The sequence below is a fragment of the Erpetoichthys calabaricus genome, chromosome 3 (assembly GCF_900747795.2).
Source record: "Erpetoichthys calabaricus chromosome 3, fErpCal1.3, whole genome shotgun sequence".
Lineage (NCBI taxonomy): Eukaryota > Metazoa > Chordata > Cladistia > Polypteriformes > Polypteridae > Erpetoichthys > Erpetoichthys calabaricus.
This window is the reverse complement of record NC_041396.2, coordinates 173,055,442-173,069,131: the sequence shown is the minus strand read 5'-3', so window position 1 is coordinate 173,069,131 and position 13,690 is coordinate 173,055,442. Positions and strand designations below refer to the sequence as shown.

Genomic DNA, 13,690 nt, shown 5'->3' with positions numbered 1-13,690 from the left:
TGTTCAGGATCTCCCAAGTAGGTTTCTGCCTGAAGGTTTTCAGTGATCCCCAGTAATAAGATAATGTTATCGTATGACTGTCCCCAGGTCAGCTGGGTGAGCTTAGGAGGAAGGGCATTTATTAATAAAATACAGGACACCTGTTCTACTATTCATCTGGCATTGTTTTTGTTTGGCCTTGGTGCCAAGGCCTATTCTTTTATAGGTTTTTCTGAGTTAAATTCCCAGGTCATTACATCCCTCTCCTGCCAACCCAAGGCACCCCCACCTTTCACAAAGGATTTTTCCTTTGTGGGGCATTTGGGTCAGTCCCCACCCTCGGGAGCCCATAGTAAGTCTCCGCTTGTTCCTTTCTGAACCTGTCCCTCGTCTGTAGGTCCCTTGCCTACAGTTCCAGGTTCTCTTTAGAGGATTTTGGGTCGGAACATGCACCAGATTCTGGCTGACCCCAGTTCAGCAACGCAGGAATGGTGTTCTACTACCAAACTGTTCTTTGGTTGGTTGAGGCGAGGGTGTGTTGTGACTATGTTTTCTGGTTGGCTTCCAGTTCCAAAAGGAGGTTATGATCCCGCTGACTACACCACTGTAAAAGAATTAACAAAAAAGGTTTGGGGCAGCCACCTGTATATTGTCCCTGGCTACGAAAAGGTTTGAAATAGGCACTGATGGTGCATGCATTGAGTTCCAGACTGAACTTACTTGAGTGGTAAAAAAGATCTGAAAAACCAAAACCAGAAGTGATGTCATCTTCTGGCCAGAAGTGACATCAGTCTTGGCGCCAGGCACCAAAAGTGACATCTTTCTAGGCGCCGGAACCAGCAGTGACATCAGTCTTGGTGGTGGTAGCCGGAAGTGACATCATTCTTGGCGCTGGTAACCAGAAGTGACATCATCGATGTTTAGCACACCCTGCCACCCCCCTGGCCTAGTGGGTAGTTACCTTCACTTGGTCCACTCAGAATCCATATCAAATAAAGTATTAAATATGTAATTATATAAATATGTATTTCAGTCAGTCAGTCAGTCATTTTCTTACCCACTTAGTCCTGAACAGGGTCTCAGGGCTATCTCAGATGGCATAGGGCACAAGGCAGGAACAAACCCTGTGTGTTCTTTTATTTAAAATTGTCATGTTTCTACTGATTAATAAAGTATCTATCTATCTATCTATCTATCTATCTATCTATCTATCTATCTATCTATCTATTCTGTGTTTTGTAAAAAATAATGATCTTCAGTTATGTTCTTATTTAAGTGTTGAAAAATTAACAGCTATCATCAATCGTACTGTTTGAATTTGTAATCTTAAATAATTTTAGAATGTTACTTCTTGGTCTTATTTTGCTTAGCTTAAAAATACGAATTTCCTCTACCTGTCCTCATGCCTCATATCCTTCAAAACCAGATGTTCTCTGGATTTTTTCTTGTGTGCTGTTATGTCTGTTTTTGTAATAAAAAAATCCGAGCTGGTACCCTTAGACCGAGATGATATAAACAATATACAATGTTGCATTTTAATTACTTCTGTTTAAGTATTGGCCTTGTAAAAAGAAAATTAAGCCTTTTCTTGTGTGACGTTCTTTCTAATAGCAATCTGTTTTTATTTGTATGCCTAAGACATTTTTCCTTTCTATGTATAAGACTTGATATGTGTTTATTACATCTTAATTTACAGTTTATGAAGTCCAGCTCTGAATTTTATCCTGATCTACCTGTAGGTATTTAGATGAATACAAGGTTTCTTCTAATTCACCCAATTTATTGTCATGTGCAAATTAAGTTAACTACTTCTTTACATGTTTATCTAAATAATTAATACAAATCTTAAAGGCTTTCAGCCCAATAATGTCAGGATGTGGCTGAGGTTCAGCATCCAATAATTCTTCTTACCTGCAAATTGCCCTTAGACACTCATATAACTTATGTGGAGTACAGATTGTGGAAAAGTCTTATGTTCAATGCGTTAACTTTGGTATTTTTATAATTAAACTATAAATCACAGGTATTACCTGTTTATTTTTTTATTAACAAAGTGAAATTCTATAGTCTTATTGATCAGTGACCATAAAATACTAAAATAAATAAAATTCCCTTAAAATACATACTTTTTAACCGATAAAATATGCATTTACTGAGTTTATAGTTTTCTTTTTCTTTTAGTGTACCACCTGGACATTCCTAATTTTTGAGGTGTAATTACAAATATAATTTACCATTTTAATTATGCAGTACTTGTTTCTTACCAAAAACTATACTGCATGGCACATCCAAATAAATAATAAACACAGTACTGACCTTTAAAAAAGCCACAAACCTATCCAATGTTCATAAGATAAGATAAAATGTTATCAAGAAGACACAAGGCTAACATGCTTAACAGGTTTACAAGTAAAATAGGCAGATTTTTTGTTAATCTAACAAGCCTATTGTTTTCTAAGCAGCAATTTTATATTCTTCATCTTTTCTTTTTCTAATTAAAGATGTGAGCAGCTGTGCTTAAGACAAGCTCACTCGCCATCCAAACTCAGGCGGGCAGTGTCCTGTTTTAATTAAAAAGCAAAATAAAAAGGGTCTGGAATTCAGTTTCTATTTCAGCTTTTTTTTGCTGTTTGTCTAATTGCGCAGGATGACTCCCAAATATTCCTTTTTCTCAATTTATTACTCCACTTTCTTCTTTAATTTAAAGGCTAATATTCCAGTTTACTCTGTCTCTGGTATACTTGATGCTCCCAGTTTACAGGAAGTTCTCAGCAAAAAAAAAAAAAGGACACCTGCCACTAGCTCAACTACCGTAATATGTCACAAAAAAGAATACTACAACTAAATTATCATAAAGCATGGAAAAGCAGATGCTGAAAAAAAATCTTTTTTTGTCACTGGTCAATTTACCTATCATGAATCGAGTCTTTTGTAGTGAAAATTAGCCAATTTAGATTGGCAGCTGATTTATCAGATCATCACTGATTTTTGTGGGGATTTTTAAATTGTTTTTGTTTGCCTGTCTTTGGATTTATTTTTTAGGCTTTAGTCTACTTTAATACTTTAGTTCAAATTTATTGGGATTATCAGTGTATGACCACTCATCTGTTTTTGGACTCTGAACTTGAATCCTTGTTTTTTATGAATTTTTTGTCTCGGTGCCTTCTGCCTGCACGTTTATGGCTTTCTGTTTGTTGTTTGGCCATTCTTTGTATTACAGACTTTAACAGTAAAATAACATTTGCCCTTTTCCCAGGCTGTCAGAATCTACACACAAACCAAGGTGCTTATAAAAGTAGCTAGCCACAACTTAAAGGGCAGCACAATGCACCACAGTTGTACGGCTTGGCTTTTTTTGTAGGGCAGCCAGTGTTAAGGTGCTGTGCTGACTAAGTCTAAGAGCACAATTTGCCCAATTCATGTCTGACAAACATTGAACCACCTAAATTTAATTTTTGATTACCTAAGTCAAACTGATCTGCATACCATACCATTTTTATTTTGTTAAGCGCTTAAAAACACAGCATTACAACTGACCGAAGCGCTGTACAGTTAAAACAAGCAAGACTAAAAGCAAAATATTAAAAACAAACATTAAGAGAGAATTAAAACAGAGACACTAAAAACAGGTCAGGGGGACCCAATAAAACAGAGAAATAGCAAAAAGCAAGTGGAAATAAGACAGTTTAAGAATTAAAAAGCCAATGTGAAGAAGTGCGTTTTTAGGTGTGATTTGAATGTGGCGACTGAAGCGGCTTGCCTAACCACTAAAGGTAAGGAGTTCCAGAGCCTAGGTGCACAGACGGAAAAAGCCCTTTCACCACGAACTTTAAAAACGTGCCTTGGGAACGGTTAGGAGCAGCTGATCTGCGGATCTAAGAACACGAGGGGGATTGTGACGATGGAGCAAGACACTCAAGTAGGCAGGGGCTAGACCATTTAGTGCCTTATAGGTTAAGAAGAGTATCTTAAAATCAATTCTGAAGCTAACCGGCAGCCAGTGTAGGGTTTTTTTAAAATCGGTGTAATGTGTTGGCTTCTGCTGCTTCCAGTTAAAAGCCTTGCAGCCGCATTTTGAACCAATTGGAGTCTAGAAAGAGTGGCTTTACTAATACCATATAGGAAGGAATTAGAATAGTCGAGCCGGGACGTAATGAATGCATGGATTACTGATTCCAGGAGGTGGTAAGGCAGAATTGGTTTGAGTTTGGCAATTCGCCTGAGATGGAAAAAGCAGAATTTTACTGTGCTGTTGACTTGAGCATCCATTTTCAGGACCATATCCATTTTGATTCCAAGATTGGGAAACAGACGAAGTTACTGGAATGGGAAGAAAGTCGAGGCCAAGGGGTAGGGTCTGTTTGCAGTCAGGACTAAAAACAATGACCTCGGTTTTTGAATCGTTCAGGTGAAGGAAGTTTACAGCCAGCCAGTCCTTAATGTCAAATAAGCAGTCGAAGAGGTTTAGTGGAGTCAGTTGACTTGAGGGAGAAATAAATTTGGCAGTCATCAGCATATAGGTGATACGAGATTGCATGTTTTCTAAAAAATTGCACCTAAAGGCAGGATGTAAATTGAAAAAAGTAGTGGCCCCAAAATGGAACCCTGGGGGACACCACATGGGAGTGGGACTGATTCAAATGAAAAATCGTCTAGCATGACTCTAAGAGTCCTGTTGCAGAAATATGACCTGAACCAGTCGAGGGCTAAGCCAGATACACCAGCCCAGGATTCGAGTCGGGAGATCATGATGTCGTGGTCGATTGTGTCGAAGGCAGCAGATAAATCGAGAAGAACCATAATCACATGAAGTCCTGAGTCCAATGCCAAAAGGACATCATTTAGGACACGTAAATGCATGGTTTCTGTGCTGTGTTGGGGCCTAAAGCCTGACTGAAAAAGGTCCATTACCTGATGGTCCTGTAGGTGATGAATTAATTGCTCATAAACTACTTTTTCGAGTAATTTTGGCAGGAAAGGGAGTTTGGAAATTTGGACGAAGATTGGAGAAGACGGCAGGGTCAAGATCAGGTTTTTTCACGATTGGATGTACAACTGCGTGTTTGAAAGCACGAGGAACTATAGCCGAAGACAGACTACTAGTTATGATCTTTAAGACATCATATCGAATCACAGGAAAGACATCTTTCAGCAGTCTGGACGGCACCACATCGTCCGGAGAGCCCGAAGGCTTCATTGAGGCGACGATTTTTTCCAGATGGGGGAGCGAAATGGGTTTAAAGCTGGTGAGGGAGCCGTGTACAGGAATGGCTAAATCAACAGAGCCAGAAGAAGAAATGGAGATCTGGGATCTAATGTTCGTGACCTTATCCAGAAAAAAACTTAAGGATCTGATTACAAAGAGCATTGGAGGGAGAAGAGAAAACAGTTGCAGCTGGAGAGAGGACAGCGTTCAGTGTTTTGTATAAGACACGTTGATTGCCAGAATTTTTTGAGATGATGTCAGTGAAAAAACGGTTCCCTTGCACCTCTGACTGCTCTCTGGTAATGAGACCACATGTACTCTCATGCAGTCAAAGGTAACAGTGAGACCATCTTTCCTCCATTTACGTTCTAGCCGCCTACAGTTTTGCCTGATGGAGCGAGTTTGGTCATTTAGCCATGGGTCATGCTTGACTTTGGATTGTCTCCGTTTGAGTTGGGGCTACAACATCCATCACAGAACAGCAGGAAGTATAGAAGGTTTGCAATAAAACATCAGCATCCGTGGATTCACATGATGTGGAGATTGATGAAAAAGCAGCTGCAAAATCTTTAGCAGCAGAAGGGGAAATGACACGGAAGGGACGGGTAGTGGTGGATTTACCATGCTCAGCAGAGACCAAATCCTAATTAAAACAAAACAGGCGAGTGATCAGAAAAACTGGGAAGCAGAATGTCCAAGTCACTGATTCTGAGGACCGCGAGAAAGAACCAGGTCCAGTGTGTGAGCCTGTCCATGTGTTGGTCCATTTACTAGTTGAGAAAGACCAAAGGGAGTCAATAATGTCCAGAAAGTCTTTTGCTAGAGGTTTAACGGGACAGCAAACAAGGATATTAAAATCACCCAAACACAGGAAGCGATCATATCTGCAGGTAATATCAGCCAAAAAAGCTGCAAAATTCGTCTAAAAAGTCCTTATTATATTTTGGGGGGCTGATAGATGAGTGAGTGTGCACAGCAGTAATAGCTTCTGAGGGATCATAATATAGAGTTTCGAAAGTCAAAATGTGGAATAATATGCTGTAAACAGGTTTTTTAAATTTTAACATTTTAATGAAAAATTATTCCAAATTTAAACATGTACACTGTCTGCCCCTTAAACCACACCTGCCCTTCTGTTTTATTATCAATAATAATAACCATTATTCTGAAAATTATTTGAATTGCTTTTGAAAATAACATGACTTACCTAACTGATCAGTAATTTGCAGGGTTAGCACAGACTGCTTTTATTTTTTTGTTGTTATTTATTTATTTATTTATTAATTTTCATTATGCTCTCTTGTAACCTCCAAAAATATATACACAAATGTTGTGATAGGTTTTCAGTTGATCCTGTAATATCCGTCTTTAATATGACTTCAGCATTGTCTGAAGTTACCCATAATTGATTATATTCATGTATTTTTATAATTAATATTTTAGCTGTTTTAACATTTGCAGCCCAACACTTTTTTTTTTTTTATTTTATTGTTGAAATCACACAACATTCCATACAAATAAATCAATTTTTACAAAAATAAGATTGAAAACAAATCCACCCCCACCACCGAGAAAGAGAGCTAAGCCAGCAGAAAAAAAATAAGTAAATAGATTAATTAATAAGTTAATAAAAATAACACTACACAACAAATTTTTTGCTTCTTGAACACTGTTGGGTGTTTCTTACAGATTTTTGGGTGCTGAGCACAAATATCACATCAAAATTTACGTACCATTTCAGAGAAATCTCCAGTTTTGTCATGATTTTTTCTTATATTTGTATCCAAACATTTTCGCTCCCTAAGTGACATATCAGCAACGGTTTGTGCAGCTGGGACATGTCCAGGCATGGAATCAGGTCAGGTTGGAAGCTGTTCTGTGGAAGTTGACATCCTGGGCATCCCTGGGCAGGTCTGAACGAGCTTGACGCTGTCTCAGCATGCTATAAAGGTGGCTTGCATACACCGATCCTGCTCATTTGGTTAATATAGTCAGTGTGTATGTATAGTATCAGTATAGTAAGTATGGTATCTGTAGCAATATAACAGTAAGTAAGCTTGATGCTATAGACGTTATGGTATTGGGCGATATGTCTTGTCAATGTCGTAACAGCCGCGATACATTCTACTATATCTGTGGCGAATATACACTTCTGTCAAAAGCAAAAGCCGAGCTGCTGGGTTCGAAACTGCAGGAATGGTGTTTGCTGTCACCAGGTACGAAAATGTCTTGTGTTTTGAGGCCGACATCATGATATAACCAAATTTTTTGCACAAGTCGACAGTCTCTGTTTCTGTTGTGACATTGAAGGATTGTTCTCGGCCTTGGGTTGTGATCACAACCCGGAAGAGTGGCGTCTCTTCATTGATTCGTCAATGTTAAACTTGAAAGCTGTTCTGCTACACAATGGCAACATTTATCCTTGAGAACCTGTTGGCTATGCACCACACATGAAAGAAACGTATGAGAATACGGAACTGTTGCTGAAGCACGTCCAGTATACCAGGTACACCTGAAATATCTGTGGAGATCTTAAAGTCGTTGCTCTGTTACTAGGACTGCAGCTCAGCTATACAAAGTACTGTTGTTTCATCTGTGAATGGGACAGGCATGCCAAAGAGTCGCACTATTCTCAACAGAATCTGGCCACTCCGTAAAAAGTTATTTCCAGGACAGAAAAATGTGGCACATGAATCGCTTGTCGAACCGGCAAAGATATTTTTGCCTCCTTTTCACAAAAAAACTGGGACTCATGAAGAATTTCGTGAAAGCACTGAACAAGGAAGGCGAAGGTGTTCGTTATTTAAGACACATGTTCCCAAGAAAAATTGACGCCAAGATCAAAGAGGGCATTTTTGTTGCCCCCAGATCAGACATGTTATACATGTTATGAGTGACAAGCGGTTTGAAAATCTGTTAGTTGGGCCAGAGACAATTACCTGGAAAGCCTTCAGAGACTTGTTGACAATTTTCTGGGCAATTACAGAACCCCAAACTACATTCTGCTGGTAGACAAACTTCTCAAAGCATACGAGACAATGAAGTGCAACGTGTCACTCAAGATTCATTTCCTCCACTCACACTTGGACTTCTTCCCCGCAAATCTCGATGCTGTCAGTGACGAACACAGTGAAAGGTTTCACCAGGACATTGCTACGATGGAGAAACGATACCAGGGCAACTGGAATCCGTCAATGCTTGCTGACTACTGTTGGACACTGCAAAGTGATGCACCAGACATTGAATACAAAAGAAAATCAGGAGCAAAACACTTTTAATTCTGTTGAATTTAATAGCTTATGCGAAACACAAACGTAACTAAATACGTTATTGTCAGTAAACATATAAATGTCCATTTCTCAGAGTTCCTACGTGATGCAGTAAAACCAAAACTATATTTGTGCATACCCAGTAGGTACCTGTCACAATCAGGAAAAACTTTTCAGGAAGCAAGACGTTTCAGAAAATTGTTGTGCAGTGTAAATGGAGAAGAAAAAAGAAAAAATTTAGAGAATCTGCTTCCTCTGTGCTTTAAAAGCTTATTCTAAAATGTTTTTGATTAGATCCTGCCAGGCTTTGAAAAGGTTGTGCACAGATCCTCTAAGTGCGAATTTGATTTTTTCCAGTTTCAAATAGTATATAGCATCAGTTACCCACTGACTTAGAATAGGTGAGTTAGGATTCTTCCAGTTGAGCAAGATGAGTCTACATGCCAATAGTGTAGTAAAGGCCATTAGTTTGTTTGTCCTTCTCCATTTTAAGCCCATCTGGAAGTACACCAAGCACAGCTGTTAATGGGTTAGGAGGGATTGTGACACCAAGGCTGTCTGAAAGGCATTTAAAGATTTTGGTCCAGAATTATGTTAATTTTGTGCAGGTCAAGAACATGTGGCCTAGTGAGGCTGGAACTTGATTGCAGCGTTCGCAGGTTTGATCTTGCCCTGGAAACATTTTGGACAATTTTAAGCAAGACAGATGTGCTCGGTATATAATTTTGAGTTGAATAATTGTATGCTTTGCACATATGGAGCTCGACTGAATTCCCCGCATTGCTATCTTCCACTCCTTTTCTGAGATGTTGAGTGAGAGATTCTTTTCCCAATGTCATCTTGGATCTTTGAAAGGGAGGGACTCTAGAATGGTTTAATATATTGCAGAAATGCTGTCTGAGTCCTCAAGACTGATCAATATGTTTCCAGCATAGAGGTAGGTGGGAGGTGAGAAAAATTGGGAAGGTTCTGTTTTCCAGACATTAAAAACTACATGTTTGTGAGGGTGGAAAAAAGGTGGTTCTCGTGTAGAGGTGCCACAGATAAAAGCTTCTTTATCTTAAAATGCTTCCTACATTGGTTCCATATCCTGAGTGAATGAAGCACAATTGGGTTGTTAGTACTGCATATTGGCGATAACTTGCATTTATTGGGGCACAAAGCAAGGAATATAAAGAAGTGCTGCAGGATTTTATTTCTATTGCGTACCAAGCCTGTGTATGTTCATCTATTTGTGTGCATGTCCAGGTTTTTATAGCTTGTATATCTGCTGCCCAGTAATAAAATTGAAAGTTGGGTAGAGCCATGCCGCCTTCCCAGCCCAACACTTTTCATAATCTCCAAATTGTTTAATATGCCCTCGATGTTCTCTGCAGTTACTCATTATTAATCGTCTTAATATTTAAAAATTGAGAAAGAATGTTAACATGTGTTGATATTAATATGGTCTCTTTAAAGTAAACATCAGTCCTCTATCAAGAATGAAGAAGCTAACATTTACTGTTTTGTATAAACCCTTCCCTCCCACTTTGCTCATCAGAGTTTGTCTAATTTGTGAGAAGGGGCACATGAGCCACTAAACATAAAAACAGACAGCTTACAGAGGTAATTGTTAAATTTCGTATTGTTATGCAGTACGAAAGTTACCTTAGACAATTATAATAAACTAATTACTCCAAACAATATAATTTAATAATCACATTCTGCAGAGCATTTATTGCAAGAATATAAGACAGAACCACACAATTAGCTCTTGGGTTTGTGTTGTATTTGTCAATTTTTGCCTAGTATACTATTGATGGTGTCATGTTAATTTAAATGTTCATCCAAAATTAATCATGCATTTTATTTTTGCTTCACATGCATTAATCTGCATAAATAAAATCATTGCATGAAAATCACAAGACCATGCAAACATGTGTCTTCCCTGATCTAAGGTGCAATGCTAATTGGGATGGTAACACATTAATGTCTCATTCTTCCTTATACAGCATTAGATGATAACCCATCATAATGAGGCAGAAGTCCTGTCCTAGAAGTGTTTTCCAGCAGTCAAGCGATCAGGTGGATTCTCCTTATGTTCCAGGCTACAAGCTGAATTAGAACGTGGCTTGTGCATCATTGCTTGAGGATCTGTCCAGTCTCTTTTTGGCATTTTGAGTTAAACATTCTTTGCTGTTTTGAATATTTTTTTCTTTTTCAAATATCCAATCTTCATTTCACCATTTGTAATAAACACAGGTAACCCAAGGATGCTTCTTAAGTTATATCCTTTGGTCTGCAGTAGCGTGTGCCCTCATCTTTTGTATAGTTACTGCCTGTCAGTTTTTGAGCTTGCAACAGGTAGAATTCACCTTAGCTTCTTCTGATGATTTAGAAGATTGTAACTGAGCAGATATTAATGCAGTTTTTTCACTCATCTTTGACCCTGTTTATAATCCACTAAGTTATTTGTATTGCATTATTTACATAAAATGTACACAGTCAAGTTTAATCCTTTTTTAAAATTTTACAGGTAATATACATTTAGAACATGCAAGAACTAAATTGTTAATTGATTTTCTACTACTTTCTTGTATGATGCTTGCTACAAAACACAAGTAGTAGTAGCCTAGAGATAAAAATTGGTAGTTGGCTCCATTACAGCCTGATACAATAGAAGGAAAGGTAATTGTGTTGACTTTTCATGTAATTCATTATTTTAATAAATGCCATCATTTTAAGGATCTGACAAGTACATGCCTACAGTACTCATTGTAAAATGTAATTTAGTCATCTATATCTCTTTAGGTTGTGGCTGCCTTTTCTGGATTATTTATTTGTTGCATCTCAATTAAGCATACTAATTAAGAAGCTTAGATGTTTAATGTGAAGTGCTTATTTCGTATTTCTTGTCTTTTTTTCAGTACCTATGGTCTACCTTGTCTCCTTGTTTTTTTACAGTGTAGATTTTCATTTGATAAGTAGTTTACTGTAAGCACAGTATAGTTGTCTCAGCTGGAGAAGGGCTTAATGAAACAGTGGGTTCAATGTCTGTGTATTGGAAATAGATTTGTAAAAAAAATAGAATCAAATGCTGTGGTCAGTCTCAAGCTGAATATCCATTTTCTGAGATGTAGAATATGAAGATAAATAATCTAATCATTTTTACCAAACACCATTTAAAGTACATGGCGCCTTTTCACAATATGTTGTATAGTAGCCATCAAAAAAATAAATCCATATACAACAAAATAAAAAAAAATCAGTTAAATCTGTAAGAGGATAGATGTAAATCCACATCTAACAGTATTGTATGTGTGAGGTAATGGTCTGGGGAAAGGACTGACCAATCCATACATTTTGACACAATTAGCTTATAGCAGCTAAATATTTGCAATTTTGAACACTTTCAGTACTTTTCAGAGCAACAACAGAATCGAGCTTCTTTTTAATGCAAAACTTTGAAAAGGAGGAAATCTTGTTGCAAAAATAGTTTTTTATAGACAGGCATGAGGAAGAGATGAAGATTCTGCAGTCACTGGATCCTCCAGTGCAGGGGTGCCTTTTCTCACAAATACAATTTTCTGCTGCTTATGCATAACACAATGACTAAGACCATTTCTCTTTGGTTCTCTTCCAGCTGTCTGTAACAGCATTCAACATCCAGTTACCAAGGAAATCCTCCTAGAGTTCATTGAAAGATCTTCACAGGGACAGACACCAAAGCGTCCCCTGGATCGAGATGCTGAGTTGATGCCACCACCGCCTCCGAAGCGCCTCAACAGAGCAATACAGTAGTGCAGAAATCTGGAACTGCAAGCAGTTTTTTCATCAACAATGCTATACAGCATCACCTATTGTCTACCAGTGTGGGCAAATTGTTTATGCAGAAACACCTTGGTTTCTTTATTTTAGGGCTGCAAGTTGAAATTAAAGATTAATTGTGATCACTTCCGAAACTGGACTGTCTTCTTTACAGTGAGTCATGTCCTATTGCACCAAAAGCTTCAAGGTCTGTGGAAGGATTTATTGTACCAGCTTTTTGATTGTTTTTTGATAGTTTTCATTGTTCCTGGTATCATTGTTTTTTTCTATTTTTATTTGAAAATATTTTTAACAAAAAAAAGATCATATACAGGTGTTATGTTTTACATGTGAGGAAACTTGCCTAGTTTGATTTTAGTTATCAAATACATATATACAGTGTGTGTGTGTGTGTGTATATGTGTATCCAGGCACAGGCATAACTCACAAATGGACAAAAATACATGTTTTAGTGCATTTGTTGACTAGAATGAAGTATTAAAGAAATCCTGTGGGTTTCAGTCTTTTGTTTTTTTCCGTCTTATTTATGTTTGTTCAAATCATGAGGCTTCCCCAGCTGTCATAAGAATGGCACAGACTATAACTCGTAGATTAAAACAATTCAGTCTCCATGTCTGCACTGCAGCAGGCTGCTTTTTGATTCCACAGCCTCAGTTATTAAAACATAAAAACTGTGCTGTATGCCCTCCAGCATGCATTTCTCCTTAACCTCAAGCAATGATCACAGATTTGCTATCCTAAAGGAGCAAGCACAGCTGCTTCAAATTAATTACTCTCTTGTTCCTGTTTCTCCCCTACTGACCAGCAAGAGATGACGTTAACTAGAAGGAAAATAAAAAGCATGCAATTGAAAGAAATCCTTGTCCTGTGTGACTCTATCTTCTACATTAGGAAAAATTTGATGCCAGAATGGTATTAATATGCACCTGCTTTTTTTCTCTGCGTATTTGCAACACATCTTATTGGCATTCAGTTTGAAGTTTATTTTCATCGTTTGTTCTCAGTACAGTGGGATTCTTACGTGAATGTACCACCCAACCCACCAGAATACTGATAATATTTTAACACCAATGACAGTTACCATACAATAACTACAGCATTGGACGATAGATAAAAGAAACACACCTCAGGTACATTCAATACAAGCCACTGCTGAGTAGTCTTTTGACCCGAGGATCGAAAATAAAGTGCAAATGGCCCAGTAGCATTTGTCAGAACAGATGTAGGAGAAAAGTAAAGTCATTAATAACGTTGTATACTTCTCGATCAGAAGGCAGCTTTGAAGGCCTGAGTTGAGCAGGTGAAGCCAGAGAGGACAGACACCATTATGTACTTGCAGAACCTGTTGAGCAAAGCTTCTAATGTCTGGGCTTACTTCAGATGTGTGGATATGTAAACATATTGAGATCCCATGTAAGCGATATGTGAG

At 38.0% G+C, this 13,690-nt stretch overlaps 1 protein-coding gene across 1 annotated transcript in view; it reads left to right on the top strand.

Moving 5' to 3' along the window:
- Positions 1–12,761, top strand: part of rngtt (RNA guanylyltransferase and 5'-phosphatase) — a 947,965-nt gene extending 935,204 nt beyond the window's left edge. The window contains 1 exon segment of the mRNA XM_028797536.2: positions 12,077–12,761. Within this exon segment, the coding sequence (XP_028653369.1) occupies positions 12,077–12,234 (158 nt within the window). The 3' untranslated portion in view covers positions 12,235–12,761.
- Positions 12,762–13,690: the final 929 nt, after the last annotated feature.